General features: G+C 45.5%; 1 protein-coding gene across 1 annotated transcript in view; it reads right to left on the bottom strand.

The window, feature by feature from the left end:
* The window catches only part of cfap43 (cilia and flagella associated protein 43), a 98,867-nt gene that overhangs the window by 56,223 nt on the left and 26,231 nt on the right, over positions 1–16,413 (bottom strand). The window contains exons 12-14 of the mRNA XM_072239068.1: positions 10,690–10,819; positions 4,845–4,988; positions 2,702–2,779 (exon numbers count right to left, since the gene is read on the bottom strand). Of these exons, the coding sequence (XP_072095169.1) occupies positions 2,702–2,779; positions 4,845–4,988; positions 10,690–10,819 (352 nt within the window). The remainder of the gene's footprint in view (positions 1–2,701; positions 2,780–4,844; positions 4,989–10,689; positions 10,820–16,413) is intronic.

The raw sequence follows: 16,413 nt of genomic DNA, 5'->3' as shown, positions 1-16,413 counted from the left end.
TGTTACAACATGGTTGTTCAAAGTGGGGTGTTAAAGTCATAGAGTAATTCAGCATAGAAGCAGGCTCTTCAGCAAAGGCACTTGTCCACTTGTCTTTCAAATGCTATTATTGTACCTGCCTTAACCACTTACTTCGTCTGAGAGTGTTCCATTATATACACTACCCTCCACATAAACTTGGCCCTTGGACTCCTTTTAAGTCTTTTCCCTCTCTAGTTAAACCTATTCTCTCTAGCTCTTGATTCCACAACCCTCAGATAAAGACTGTGTGCATTCACCCTATCTAGGTCTTTGGTGCTGCCTCTGTGTGGTTATCCCTCAGACTCCTACACTCCAAAAAATACAGACCTAGCCTGCCCAACCCCACCCTATAACTCAGACCCTTGAGTCCTGGTGATGTCCTCATAGATCTTTGCACTCTTTGATGTGAGACAGCATCAACGGGTGGGGAGGGTCACAACGTGAAGACCATTCACCCCTCGTCTAGACCCTGATCAACAGCAGACATGAAATCACTTCCCTGCCCCGTCTGATTCAGTTCATTGATTGGTTTATTCTCAGGTTCTGCTCCTTGGGTTAATTTCTGAGTTGAGAGGTACTTATTCTGATTCTCATACTGCACAAGAATCCATTAGTTTCAGCCTTGATGACTGTAAATCTCCTGCTCTCTGAGGGAGAGAATTGCAAACACTCACACCCTCTGAAAACAAATTCATCCTCATGTCAAAAGCATTAGATATGATGCCACATGATGGACAAGAGCAGGGATCTGCAAAGAACTAAGAGAATTCAGTGAGGGAAAAGAGTCATGCCCACACTGACAGTCAGTAACTAGTGGAGCACCACAAGGATCAGTGCTGGGGCTACAACTACTTACTCTCTGTATTAATTACAGAAGTCCCACAGCAACAGGTTCAAGAACAGCTACCTCCCTTCAACCATTCTGTTCGAGAACCAACCGGTAAAACCCTAATCACTACAGTTTAGCAATAATATGACCATTTTAATCACTTTGTACTAAGATACACATTTTTGTCCTAATTATGTTTTTTCTTATAGAATGTGTATTTAATTATTGTTTATTGCTGCTTACATGATGCTATGTGCCTGTGATGCTGTTGTGTGTTTTTCATGGTACCTCTGCATACATGTACTGTCATACAGTATGACAATAAACCTGACTTTGACTTTGAGTGGACTGTAGCTAAGTTTGTTGATGATACACAGACAGGTGGGTCAGCAGACTGTGAGAAGTTCAAAGAAAGTGAAGGGGGCAGGAAGAGATTGAGGGAATTAGAGAGAGAAACTGAGGGTCCATGGAGAGGAAGAGCATGGCCTTGATGGGCTGAATGATGGATGGTGAAAAGGTTTCTCCTATTGGGGGGATCTGGAACTAGGATCTGGAATTCAGAATCAGGAATTGCCGCTTAGGACATGAGGAGCAATTTCTTCTCTCAATGGATGGTGAATATTTGAAATCCTTTCTCCCAGAGGAAGGTGTGGATGCAGAGACACTGAATATATTCTGGGTGGAGAGTGGCAGGTATTTGAGCTACAAAGTGGTATAGAGAGAGGCCAGCCATGATCTCAGAGACTGGTGGAGCAGGCTCCAGGAGCCGAGTCCTTCTCTTGCTCCTGTTTCCATTCTTGCTATTATTTATTCTGAAAAATTTGGATGGTCTCACTGGATCACTGTTGAGTATGAACACATTCAGTACAAGATCCTGTACTGTGGAGGAAGGTACAGGGTTGTCCCAGATTGGGTGGTAGAGGGGTGGTCATGGTAGACCTTGTTGAATTAGACTTTTTAATTGTTATTTTTGCAGCTTAGCAATTGATTATCTGCTTGTATATTATATCATTACTTAGACACATCTACCAATGTTTCCTAGTGTCCACCGTATGTAAATGCAATTGTTTAATGTGCCCCCTACTGGTTACATTTGTATAATTCTGGAAACCTCAGTAAGCTTCACTGATCCTGCATTATTTCAACAGGGCTTTCTGACAGTCTGCCCTTCATGTGCAAATCTGAATAGAATGTTTCTTATCTATGGATATACTGTAAAAAGAGCTAACCGTGCAGCAGCAACATCTTCTTTTTTCTCTTTTGCCTCTCCCTCTCTTCACTTACTTTATCACTGTTCATTTTAGATTTTCCTTATTCTATTAACGCTTAATAAAACAATCATGAAGCAACAGGTTTTGTGCCTCTTTCCTGACTTCTGAAAGGACCTTCGATTAAGTACATCAGAATCCAACAATCTAAAGCATGCTCTCCCCTGGGGGATTTCCTAGGGGTTTCTAGCTGGCCTCTTTTGTCCTGAACAGATCAGATGCCATGAGAGTTGAGTGCAGTAAGATACCCTAAGCTGACACAGGTGGCAATGGTACCCAGTGGTTTGTGGGTGGATTCAGTTGAACTCTGTGGTTGTGGTTGTGCAACAATGATGTTCAAGAGGACCTGAGGAGCATGGGGAATGCAGGACTTTTGACGCTGAGAAGGGGACTGTGGCCAATGAACTACATGTCCTCCCCTGACATATGGGCTAAGTGTCCTGAATGTGTGCAGTGGAGAAGTTACCCTTGGTGTCCTCTAGTCACCCTCATGTCTGGAAGCCTCAGGACTTCAGCCAAGTGGGGCCACCTGGGTCACGTTTCGTGGCTATAACAAAGAGAGGCGAATTGCCGGGGTGCTCACTGTTTGACGAAGTTTTTGGATTCCTTCTCTGAGATGAGCTTTGATCTCTGCATTGTGGATGTTGTCTTTCTTGATTGCCTGGGGAGGCAGATAAATCACAGTCAGCTGCTCAACCTCCATCAACCACATAGCCCCACTTGGGGAAATTAACACCTGAGGATTTTCTGCCCTCATTAACGACTAATACTTCAGAACTTGAGTTCAATTCTCTCTGGGCTAAATATAATCAAACCTCTGGGTAGTTTGGAAGAAAAATCTGGTCTCTATTCAGTTGAATGGAGAAATTACTGGAAGTTTACAAAACAATGTCATTTCAGATTAATCCATTGAAGAAGGAACCCCAGCATCCTTTCAGCTCAGAATTGCCTAGGCCCCCCACCTCACCATAGCACAACCATGTAATTATCTGAAGCCATCAATTGACTGTGTAGGGATGAATGAGCCCAATGATGTATTAGTATTCCTGCCCACCACCCCCACCACCCCCATACATTTTTGCTACTTCTGCCTCACCTCTCTCACAAACGCAATTCTATCAGGGGTAGTAAGTTTATGAAGATTCATCTGGTATCCGACAACTGAGCTGGGCAATACTGGCAGACTGCTTGACTACAGCAGGCATCATAGTAGAGCCGTCCGTTTAAGGGCATCTGGATCATGAGATGTTACCCTGGTCTCCTTCCCAACTAAATGAGAACTGAGACCTGAGATAGTGATTCCTCACCAGGGATTAGATCTGCCACCACACCCTCCCACCTCCCCACCACCCAGCTGATTCAGCATTGTGTTCCTTGTGGACAGCTTGATATCTTCATGTCTGTAAACTGTATTCTGCTTTTATAATATCTGCCCTCGTCTCCTGCAAAGGAAGTGCAGAGACTCTGGACAATACCCCCCCCCCCCAATAGAGAACGGACATGTCACATGCCTGTACCATGAATGGTAGGGGGTGTTCGTCCTAAGGAGGAGTTGTGACCCATTGCAGTCTTGAGCAGTACCTGCTTGCCTGCATATGGACATGTCCCCATAGGGGTGGTACATTGCCCAGACTAGACCGAACGCACACTACACCGAGACTCCTGCTGTACAAGACACCAGTGTGAATGCTCCAGAGTTTTGTCCCACTCACACTCAATTGGAAACTTTGAATTGTCCCTCAGTCACATAATATGGACCCCTCTGAAGATCAACACTGTTACCTCATTTAACCTAAGCAGCAGCTATCCCTCAATCCCTCTCCTCAAGTGTCTCACAGTCACTCTCAGGTGTCCCTCAGTCACTCTCAGGTGCCTCTCAGTCACTCTCCTCATGTGTCCCTCAATCACTCTCCTCAGGTGTCCCTCAGTCACTTTTCTCACATGTCCCTCAGTCACTCTCCTCAGGTGTCCCTCAATCACTCTCCTCAGGTGTCCCTCAATCACTCTTCTCAGGTGTCCCTCAGTCACTTGCAGGTGTCTCTAGTCACTCGCAGGTGTCCCTCAGTCACTTTTCCCACGTATTCCTCAGTCACTCTCCTCAGGTGTCTCTCAGTCACTCGCAGGTGTCCCTCAGTCACTCTCCTCACGTGTCCCTCAGTCACTCTCCTCACGTGACCCTCAGTCATACTCCTCACGTGTCCCTCAGTCACTCTCCTCACGTGTCCCTCAGTCACTCTCAAGTGTCCCCCAGTCACTCTCCTCACACATCCCTCAGTCACTCCCAGATGCCTCTCAGTCAGTCTCCTCAGGTGTCCCTCAGTCACTCTCATGTGTCCCTCAGTCACTCTCCTCAGGCGTCCCTCAGTCACTCTCAGGTGTCTCTCAGTGACTCTCCTCACGTGTCTCTCAGTCACTTTCATGTGTCTCTCAGTCACTTTTCTCAGGTGTCCCTCAGTGACTCTCCTCACGTGTCTCTCAGTCACTCACAGGTGCCCCTCAGTCACTTTTCTCATGTGCCTCTCAGTCACTCTCATGTGTCCCTCAGTCACTTTTCTCAGGTGTCCCTCAGTCACACTCACGTGTCTCTCAGTCACTCACAGGTGCCCCTCAGTCACTTTTCTCACGTGCCTCTCAGTCACTCTCATGTGCCCCTCAGTCACTGTCCTCAAGTGTCCCTCAGTCACACTCACGTGTCCCTCAGTCACTCTTCTCTGCCAAGGACTCACATCAGCTGCTTTCATTTCCAGCCACGTTTCTGTTTTCAATCTAACTGATGTTTCAGCATCGTCAGCGGAGCTGTGGGAGAGGTTGGAGACCGTATCCAGTGTTGGGCTCTTGGACCTGCGGTGAGGATCATCCACTTTGATGTCCTGTAACTCCAATGAAAGGGTGAAGTGTTAGAAATTACTTGGTCGTTTCTAGTAACACAATTGCGTTTATGTACAGGCCTGTCCTTCATGTTCTCCCCGGTAAAACACTGCCCTTCAGCAATAAAGACCTTGGAAAATATGTATCTCAGTCTAAATTGATGGAGCAAGGGTGCCCAACAAAGAGGTTTATCAATAGATGAGCCCAACAGATTCGCAGGTGAAGTGTTGCCTCACCTGGAAGAAGTTTGGGTCCCTGAATGGAGGTGAGGGAGGAGGAGAATGGGCAGGTATTGTTATGGCATGCACCCGACTGCTCCAGCTTCTGGGGTTTAGATGTTCTGACACTCCAGAATATGGATAGCTGGTGCGGCCCCATTAAAGTCTCAGACCCACCTCGTTAATTGGCAGCCATGGTTTGGTGCCAGGATTTTAATATTTAAAGAGCACCTGAACCGCGGTTTGGTGCTCGATCATCAGCTCTGCTTTGGGTTCTTGTCTAGTTTCTCGTTTAGAACCCTGTCCTCATTTCATGTCTTGATTCTAGTCTTGGATTCTCCAGCACTTGGGTCCTTACCATCCTCGCCTCGGTCACAGTTTGATTGAGCCTTACATGGACCCAGCAGAGTATTGGAGTCTCTTGTCAGAGGTGGCCAGCCACAGTGAGAAAGTTTCTAGACAGAGCCTGGAGATACACGACCTAGGTCATCATGCACCAACTATTGCAAGGAGGAAGCCAGAGCTGCTCAGGTGAGGTTGTCGGTCGCTCTGCAGAGTCAGTCCATCTTCCAACCCCAGGTAGTGACCTGGGTTTCTTGCCGGGGACCCCTCACTCAGCGTTCGCTGGTGTATGAGTTCCAGCCATCCCGGTTCCCTACGGAGTGTGGAAAGGTGGTCTTCATGATCTCCCTCCTACCAGGAGAGCCCTGGCCTAGGAGGTCAGAGATTTGCTAGGATTTGGAGGAATTCATGAACACTACGAAGAGGGTGTTCCATCATCCCATAGGAGCAAACAGAGCCTCAGACTGTCTGATGAAGGTGCATCAAGATAGTCAGTCAGCAGCTGGTGAGTGGAGTGTCGGACTTCCGCTGAGGCGTGCGGCTGGAACAGGGCGGCCTTAGCCACTCTATACCACCACAGACTCTGAGGTGAATTAAGGGATGTGCTTGTCTTGGGAGAGCCAATTGAGGACTTGAGGGCACTGATTGATCAGTTCTTCTGGAATGATAAGCGCCTGGCGGAGTGAAACTGGGTCTGTCTCAAGAGGTTGAAGAGGGCTAGCCCAAGCCCAGCCTCAATGTATTATAGTTCCACTTCCTGACATCGGACAATGACCAACCCATCTCCTGCACCAGACCTTTTCGAGCCTGTGCAAACCAGCTGCACAAGATTCCTCCCCAATGAGAGGCCCCGGCATCAGAGTCAAGGCTGCAGCTCTGCTGTGGGGAGTCAGGTCACCTGCAGCCAAATGTCTGAAGCTGCAGCTGTCAGGAGAACTGCTAAGACTGTACAAGCACCCGGAGGACGGTGATGGTTGCCGCCAGTTCTCCCGATTGTACTGATTCTGGTGTCACACTGAAGGTGGAGATCTCCTGGTGAAAGGTGAATGTCTCTGTGGACTCTGGGACGGCTGGTGATTCCCTGGACTTGGGGACCACCGGTCAGTTCAACAGGAGTTGAGCCAGCTCGTGCCCACAGCTGCCCTGGATTATCATCCTCCTGGATCTGGGCAGATCCTGCAGCAGACATTGGTTTTGTGAATGAGGATAGGAGAACATGCAAAGGACATTTGTTTCCATACCATCAATTTTCTTCACATACCCCTGATCCTCGGGCACCCTTGGCTGTCCAAACATAACCCTTCCATGAACTGGAAGGAAGGGAGAATCATTGCATGGTCAAGTTGCAAGAGAGAATGTTTTCAGTTTGGTATTCCAACCCTCAGACTCTACCAAGGCCAGTAGCTGACAAGGAAGAAGACTTTTGCTTGGAGTATCTTGGAGCTTTCGGGAGAGCCAGTCCTGCCTCCAAGGATGGACAAGCTGGCTCCAGTCAACAGGGCTGTGCAAGTCCTGACCCTGTCTAGTCGGGGGAAGGGGGGGGGGACGGGGAGAGAGAGAGAGAGAGAGAGAGAGAGAGAGAGAGAGAAAGAGAGAGAGAGAGAGAGAGAGAAAGAAAAAAAAGAAAAAGAAAGAAAGAAAGAAACTCTAGTTTAGGAACAAGCCAAGAGGCCCACCAAGGATGTGCCCAAGCAGTCTGGAGCCCTAGCAGCCAAGCCTAAGGGAACCAGTTAACAGGTTCTGTCCGTGGGAAAGGTTCCTAAACGTAGTCCCTTGGAGCCTAGTCACAGGAGTACAAGGACCATTCATAGTGCCTCATTGCCATCATCTGAGGATATGGATGAGGATTTGGACTCTGATTTGGTCTCTGTTTCAACAAAATACTCTAAATGAACCTATGGAAGAGACTCTGAGGGCTGCTGAATCATCCCCGTGGCCTGAGGAGCCTCAGGAGTCGTCTTTGGAGGGATGGTAGGGGTAGTTGCAACATCCAAGCTGATTGAAATCCCTTCCATCTATAAGGATTTGGAAAAAGTCTTCAGCAAGGGAAAAGCCTCAACTTTTCCACTGTACCAACCCTACGATTGTAGAATAGATCTACTGCCTGGTACTTGTCCCCCACGGGGGTCGATTATACACTCTCAGACCCGGAGAGAAGCACTATGTAAGAGTAAATAAAGGAGGCTCATCCCATAGGATTCATTCGGCCCTCCACCTTACCAGCTGGCGCAGGCTTCTAATTCATACAGAAAAAGGACAGGAGCCCGTGGTCGTGCATTGATTATAGAGGGAGATTCTTATAACAGCGAAGAATCATTACCCCATTCCACTCATGAATACTGCCTTCAATTCTCAAAGGACAAGAGTATTTTCAAAGCTAGACTTGTGCAGTGCATACAAACAGCATAAAGTAGGGTGACAAGTGGAAGACTGCATTCAACACATTGACAGGGCACTATGAGTAGCCGGTTATCCCCTTCAGCCCTGCGAATGTGCCAGCAGTTTTCCAGGTCATAACAAATGACGTGCTCTGGGATGCTCTCCATAAGTACATCTTCATCTACTTGGATATTACCCTAATTTTCTAGAAGTCCAAGGACGAGCACGTTGCTCACATCAGAGATATCTTAAAGAGGCTTCTAGGTCATGGACTTTATGTCAAGCTGGAGAAATCTGAATTTCACGTAACCTCTGTTTCATTTTTGAGGCTTATCATCTCTAATGGCATTCTCAAGATGGGCCCTACTAAGAAAAAGGCAGTCAGAGATAGGCTACAATGTGAAACAAGTCCAATGATTCCTGGGATTTGCCAACTTTTACAGAACGTTCATCAGGAACTTCAGCTTAGTGGTGGCTCTGTTGACAACACTTTGAGATCCATGGGCCCATTTGTTTGGACAACCGAAGTGGACGCTGCTTTTGCCGAACTCAAACAATGGTTCACAACAGCTCCCATTTTGGTTTCACCTAACCCGGACTTCCCTCCATCGTGGAGGTGGATGCATTGTTGCCTCAATGACACCTTCGGACAATAAACTGCACCCGTGTCCTTTCTTCTCCAGGAGGCTTTCCCTAATAGAGGTGAACTATGACATCAGAAATTGAGAGCTGCTTACGGTCAAGTTGGCTTTGGAGGAACATCATCTCTGGCTTGAGGGGACCAAGAACCCTTTTATTGTATGGACAGATCACAAGAACCTAGCTTATATTCAGGGGGCCAAACATCTCAATTCCAGGCAGGCCAGATGGTCTCTTCTCTTTTAACTGGTTCAATTTTGTTCTGACCTATCAACCGGGGTGAATTATCTCCATGTACTTTGTCACAGGTCTTCTGCCTTCCAAGGGGAAAACTGTCATCATGGTAATTGTAGATCGATTTACAAAGGCCTGCAAATACATTGTGTTGGACAAAGTACCATCAGCAGCAGACATGATTGAGATTGTCCTGCGTTAAGTCTTCAGGATCCACGGATTTCTGGTGGATGTTGTCAGATCAGGGTCCACAATTTGAGTCAAGTTTTTGGTGTTATGATATGCACCTGGCTGTGCCAGTTTTCGGGGTTTAGATGCTCTGACTCTCCAGAATATGGATAGCGGCCGCAGTCACTTTGAGAGCTCAGGCCCACCCGTTAATTTGCGGCATGTTTTGGCATCAGGATTTTAATATTTAATGGGCACCTGAATTGAGGTTCAGTGCCCAATCATCAGCTCTACTTTGGATTCTTATACAGTGTCTAGTTTAGAACCCTGTCCTCATTTCAGTCTCGTATCAAGTCTCGATTTTAGTCTTGGATACTCCAGCACTTGGGTGCTAACCATCCTCACTTAGGCCTCTCATCACAGGCATAGCACTTCCCTCACTTGCAGGGATATGTGCCAGAAGGGAGATTAGTGGAGAGGGATGTATAGACAAGTGAATAATGGAAATCAGAGAGTGGGAGAGTGTTTGGTGGTAAGATCGTGTAGAAGATGGCAGAAGTTGCGGAGAAGATCCAAAGGCTTATGGGGTGATAGGAGAGGACAAGAGGAACTCTATCCATGTTAAGGTGGAGGGAAAAAGGGGTGAGTGCGGACACCCGGGAAAGGGAGGAGATGCGGGTGAGGGTATCATCTATGATGGGGAAGGGAAACCCAATCTTTTGAAGAAGGAGGATACCTCTGATGTCCTGAAAAGGAAAGCTTCATCCTGGAAACAGATGTAGTGGAGATGAAGGAACTGAGAAAAGGGAATAGCATGGGACAGAGAGGGGAAAAGTATAGTCAAGTTAGCCCTAGGAATTGGTAGGTTCATAAAAGATGTCAGTAGACAGCTTGTCTCCAGAAATAGAGACAGAGAGATCAAGAAAAGCGGGGAGAGGTGTCTGGAATGGACCAAGTGAATTTAGGGGCAAGATGGAATATGGAGGCAAAGTTGATGAAACTGACAAGCTTAGCATGGGTGTATGGAGCAGCACCAATGCAGTTTGGAGGAAGTAGGAAGAAATGAAGGAGAAATTGTTAAGGGTGAAGAGCAGATCTGCCAGACAGAGGAAGGTGATGGTGGAGGGGAACTGGTTGGTTGGGTCTTTTGCTGAGGAAGAAGAGAACTTGAAGGTCTTCTTGATGGGGGATAGAAGTGTGTAGGAACTGGACACTCATGGAGAAAATTAAGTGGTCAGGGCCAGGGAATTGAAAGTTGTTGAGGAAATCAAGAGCATGAGAAGTGTTGTGGATGTCAGCGGGAAGGGACTAAACCAAGGGCAATTGAACATTAGAAGGCCTGGATAGATTGGAGGTGAAGAGGATGTTTCCAGCAGTAGGAGATTAGGAAAGTCTAGGACCAAAGGAATTTCTTTAGCCAAAGGTGGTGAATCTGTGGAATTCGTTGCCACAGATGGCTGTGGAGGCCAAGTCACTGGGTATATTGAAAGCGGAACTTGATAGGTTTTTGATTAGTCAGGGTTTCAAAGGTTATGGGGAAGAGGCAGGAGAATGGGGTTGAGAGGGAAAACTAAATAAGCTGTGATGGAATAGTAGAGCAAACTCAATAGGTCAAATGACTTAATTCCGCTCCTGTGTCTTATGGTGCTGTGGAGAGTCACTGCATAAATAAAAGATAATACTGATTTTATTTTGCCTCATTGAAATCTAAATGATTCCTCACCAGATGCTGCTTCTGTTCCATCAGGTTTAGGACTTTGTTCTCTACTTCGGAGGTCTGGTCCAGTAACGAAATTGTGGAGTTACTGTATTCCATCGCTGCCTTGATCTGCGCTGCATTTGTCATGTCAAAGCTACAAAAATGAACCATCATTAGCGGAGCAGAGAAGAAGATAGTCAAACCCTAAACGAGAGGTCTGACTGGCGGGAAAAGCTGGACAGCCCAGGGAACTCATTCTGAAAAAGAGAAAGCTGACGGGTGACATTGAGGGAGATCCTTATGCTGTTTGTCTCAACTACTTATTGGATCTGCCTGTTAACCAGGTGTAACTACAACATGCGATCCCTTTCACTGTCATTCATTTGTAGTGTCACGCTGCTTAGGCAATAATCTTCAGATTGACTGCCAGCATAGTAGGGGGTGGCACGGCAGCATGGTTGTTGGGTTAATACAATTACAGAGCCAGTGATCATTAATCGAAGTTCAATTCCTGCTGCTGTCTGTTGTCCCCATGACCACACAAGTTTTCTCCCACATTCCAGAGACGTATGGTTACGGGTAAGTGAGTTATGGGCATGCTATGTTGGCAATGGAAGCATGGTGACACTTGCAGGCTGCCCTTGGCACGTTTTAGGACTGTGATGGTCATTGACGCAAATGACGTATTTCACTGTATGCTTCGATATACATGTGATAAATAAAGCTAATCTTTATCTTTCTTACTGAAGTCCATAACCTCCTACTTTTTCACTCATTTTGAAAGATTTTTGCCCAGTCATTCAGTCTGTCTATATGCTGTGACGGAAACATAGAGGCTTCATCACAACATGCCCTTCCACTGACATTCATATCATCGATATACCTACAAATCTTACATCAGTTACCATCCTCCAGGTCAACAACATCTGAGGGACAAAAACCTATCTCCGAGCTACCCCATCAGTTCCATCCTTGAAAGAAGCCTATTTATTCCAATTCTGTTTTATACTTTACAAAATATTTTCAATCCATGCTAACATACTTCCTCCAACAAATTGGGCTAAGACCCTGCTCTTATGTAACATTCTACTGAATACCTTTTGGAAATCTAAGTCTACAGTTCCCCTCTATCAACTCTCACTGTCACATTCTCAAACACGAGCAAATTTGTCACACCTGATTTGTCTTTCATAAAATTTTTGTTGATTAAGTTTGATTACATTCAATAATTTTTCAAAACTCTTTAGATTCTGGATTAGTTTCTGAGGATTGGAGGGTGGCTAATGTAACCCCGCTACGTAAAAAAGGAGGGAGAGAGAAACCGGGAATTATAGACCGGTAAGCCTGACATCGGTGGTGGGGAAAATGCTGGAGTCAGTTATCAAAAATGTGATAACAGCACATTTGGAAAGCGGTGAAATCATCGGACAAAGTCAGCTTGGAGTTGTGAAAGGAAAATCATGTCTGATGAATCTCACAGAATTTTTTGAGGATGTAACTAGTAGAGTGGATAGGAGAGAACCTGTGGATGTGGTATATTTGGATTTTCAAAAGGCTTTTGACAAGGTCCCACATAGGAGATTAGAGCACGCGGTATTGGGGGTAAGGTATTGATGTGGATAGAGAATTGTTTGGCAGACAGGAAGCAAAGAGTGGGAATAAATGGGACCTTTTCAGAATGGTAGGCAGTGACTAGTGGGGTACCACAAGGCTCAGCGCTGGGACCCCAGTTGTTTACAATATATATTAATGACTTAGACAAGGGAATTAAATGCAGCATCTCCAAGTTTGCGGATGACACGAAGCTGAGCGGAAGTGTTAGCTGTGGGGAGGATGCTAAGAGGATGCAGGGTGACTCGGATAGGTTGGGTGAGTGGGCAAATTCATGGCAGATGCAACTTAATGTGGATAAATGTGAGGTTATCCACTTTGGTGGCAAGAACAGGAAAACAGATTATTATCTGCATGATGGTCGATTAGGAAAAGGGGAGGTGCAACGAGACCTGAGTGTCATTGTACAGCAGTCATTGAAAGTGGGCATGCAGGTACAGCAGGCGGTGAAAAAGGCAAATGGTATGCTGGCATTCATAGCAAGAGGATTCGAGTACAGGAGCAGGGAGGTACTATTGCAGTTGTACAAGGCCTTGGTGAGACCACACCTGGAGTATTGTGTGCAGTTTTGGTCCCCTAATCTGAGGAAAGACATTCTTGCCATAGAGGGAGTACAAAGAAGGTTCACCAGATTGATTCCTGGGATGGCAGGACTTTCATGTGATGAAAGACTGGATCAACTAGGCTTGTACTCTCTGGAATTTAGAAGATCGAGGGGGGATCTTATTGAAACGTATAAAATTCTAAAGGGATTGGACAGGCTAGAAGCAGGAAGATTGTTCCCGATGTTGGGGAAGTCCAAAACGAGGAGTCACAGTTTGAGGATAAAGGGGAAGCCTTTCAGGACTGAGATGAGGAAAAACTTCTTCACACAGAGAGTGGTGAATCTGTGGAATTCTCTGCCACAGGAAACAGTTGAGGCCAGTTCATTGGCTATATTTAAGAGGGAGTTAGATATGGCCCTTGTGGCTAAAGGGATCAGGGGTACGGAGAGAAGGCAGGTACAGGGTTCTGAGTTGGATGATCAGCCATGATCGTACTGAATGGCGGTGCAGGCTCGAAGGGCCAAATGGCCTACTCCTGCATCTATTTTCTATGTTTCTAATCAACTTTGCAAAACGATTAGCTGTTTCCTCAGTCCTGCTGAAAGGTTTCCGCTCGAAACGTTGACTGTACTTTTTTCTATAGACGCAGATTAGCCTGCTTGGGCCCAGCATCTGCAGATTTTCTCTTGTTTGTAGCTGTTTCCTCTGATTATTGACTCTTGTGTCTTGCCAACAACAGCTGTTAAACTAACTGGCCTGTAGTTATTCACCTTTTGTCTTCCTTTCTCTTTGAACAAGGATGCCATATTAGCTGTTTCTAATTTTATGGTGCCTTCCAGAATTTAGTGAGGTTTGAAAATTTTCAAAGTTCAAGGTAAATTTATGTATCACCATATACTATCCTGAGATTCATTTTCTTGTGGGCACTCACAGTAGATACAAAGAAACACAATAGAATCATTGAAATAGCGTACACAATAAAGATGGACAAGCAACGAATGTGCAAAAGACAACAGACTGTGCAAGCAGAAAGGAACAGAAAATAATAATAATGAAAAAGTGATAAATATCAAAAACGCGAGTTATAGAGTCCTTAAGAGGGGGTCCATAGATTGTGGAACAGTTCAGTGTTGGGGTGAATGAAGTTTTTCACTCTGGTTCAAGAGAAATTTCAACCAATGATACAATCACCTCTGCAGCCATTTCATTTGATCCTTCAGGGGTAGGTCATCTGGTCCAGGCAATGTGTCTGCCATTAGCTCTACGCGTTTCTCTGACACTTTATTTCTTGTAATTGGGATTTTTACAAGTTCTTCCATGTTACTTGAAATTAGCCCACCTCTCATCTTGGGCATATTTGCTATCTCCTCCATGGTGAAGAGACGCAAAACTATTGATTTGATATACCTTCCATGCCTTTGTTTTCTGTAATTAGGGTTAGGGTATTCTGTCAGTAACTTACCACCGTTGTTCTCGAGATGTTCCACACTCGAGACGTTTCTCCCTTCCTATGAGTTATTAGTCTATTGCTACTGAAACCCCAAAACCACTACCAGTTGCTGCCATGCTGTATGCTCGACTTTTCAATTTAACATTATCCTTGATCTCCTTTGTTAACCAAACTGTGTCTCTTTCTCGTGCAACCCTTTATCTGGGATAAATTCCTGATGAGAATTATGGACCAGTTGCTTAAACAGAACACTGCTCATCTAACCCCGTCCATCTTACCCCTGCACATCTAACCCTGCTCTCCTAACCTTACTCAGTAACTCTGCTCATCTAACCCCGTCCACATAACCTTGTTCATCTAACCCTGCTCAATAATGCTGTTCATCCAACCCTGCTCATCTAACCCCGTTAACCTAGTAGCTTCGTTTTCAAGTCCACTTTAGATAACTCCACCTTTCATACAACTGCACTTATTTTGCCATTGAACCTGTGTTGTTCACCTTCAAATGCTGCATCTGGAATATGATAGATAATATTGTGGTCACTAGGGGATCTTTACTCACAAGCTCTTTTATTAACACTTCCTCATTACTCCTGTGCAAATCTAAACCATTCTGTTACCAGATAGGCTCTGCAATTATTGCTCCGAGGAACAGTCCATGATGCACGTCACACATTCTTGCTCTTCAATGCCCTTGCCAGTTTGGTTCCGTGGGCTAAAATCTCCCATGACAATTGCATTTCCCTTCTAACACGTCCAGACATTTACCCATTTACGCACTGCCCTATCGAGAAGTCACATTTTGGAGCATTCCTTCCCTTCCCTTCTTTCCCCTTCTGTTTATTATTTCATCAAAAATTGAGAGTACACCACTATTCTCTGCCTCTACATCATGACTCAACTCTTCTCTTGTACCTAAACATTAGAGAGTCTGCAGATGCTGGAAATCCAGAGTAACACAACAAAGTGCTGGAGGAACCCAGCAGGTCATGCAACATCTATGGAAAGGAATAAAGAGTCACTGTTTCGAGCCGAGGCCCTTCATCGGGAACCATTATCAGGAACCAAGAATATTGAGTACAAGTCACCCTGCAACCACATCTCAGTACCAGCCATCAGAACACTGCTAGCTCATCTATCTACTGCAGCCTCCAACCTGATGGCATGAACACTGACTTCTCTAACTTCTGCTAATGCCCCACCTCCCCTTCGTACCCCATCCATTATTTATTTATATACACACATTTTTTTTTCTCTCTCTGTCCCTCTCACTATACCCCTTGCCCATCCTCTGGGTTTTTCCTCCCTCCCCCTTTTCCTTCTCCCTGGGCCTCCTGTCTCATGATCCTCTCATATCCCCTTTGCCAATCACCTGTCCAGCTCTTGGCTCCATCCCTCCCCCTCCTGTCTTCTCCTATCATTTTGGATCTCCCCCTCCCCCTCCCACTTTCAAATCTCTTACTAGCTCTTTCTTCAGTTAGTCCTGATGAAGGGTCTCGGCCCGAACGTCGACTGTTCCTCTTCCTAGAGATGCTGCCTGGCCTGCTGCGTTCACCAGCAACTCTGATGTGTGTTGCTGCAGATGGTAAGTGCATTCAAATAGACAATTAAACTTAGATTTTTTTTAGTTTACCAACTCTGGATGTGCATTGAGCTGCGTACTTTTGATTACATTTTCTGCTGCAGCTTTTCATAGTCATACTTTATTGATCCTGGGGGAAATTGGTTTTCGTTACAGTTGCACCATAAGTAACTAAATAGTAATAAAACCATAAATAATTAAAATAGTAATATGTAAATTCCACACATTGCTTATCAATTTCCTTTTGTTAGAGATGTGCCCCCTCCTGCTTAGTTTAAAGGAGGTAAATATCAGAATGGCAGACGGTAGCTGTGAACAAAGAAAGGCCTGTAACTCTAACCCACCTCATCACAGCGAGATTCTATTGAGAAAACTTGATCTTTTGGCAAATGCCTGTGATTATCCAAAGGTGAGGGTGAGAGATGAGAGTTAATTAGGTAGAAGGTGAAAGCCATATGTGATGCAATATTTCCTCTTGCCTGGATGAAACTACACTATCCAAGACAAAATAGGGCCTCCATCCACCATCCTAAATATTCATTCCAGTCCCTCATTCCCTT

This window comes from Mobula birostris, chromosome 21, assembly GCF_030028105.1.
Source record: "Mobula birostris isolate sMobBir1 chromosome 21, sMobBir1.hap1, whole genome shotgun sequence".
NCBI lineage: Eukaryota > Metazoa > Chordata > Chondrichthyes > Myliobatiformes > Myliobatidae > Mobula > Mobula birostris.
Note: the sequence above shows the minus strand (reverse complement) of the source record. Positions and strands in the feature narration are given on the sequence as shown.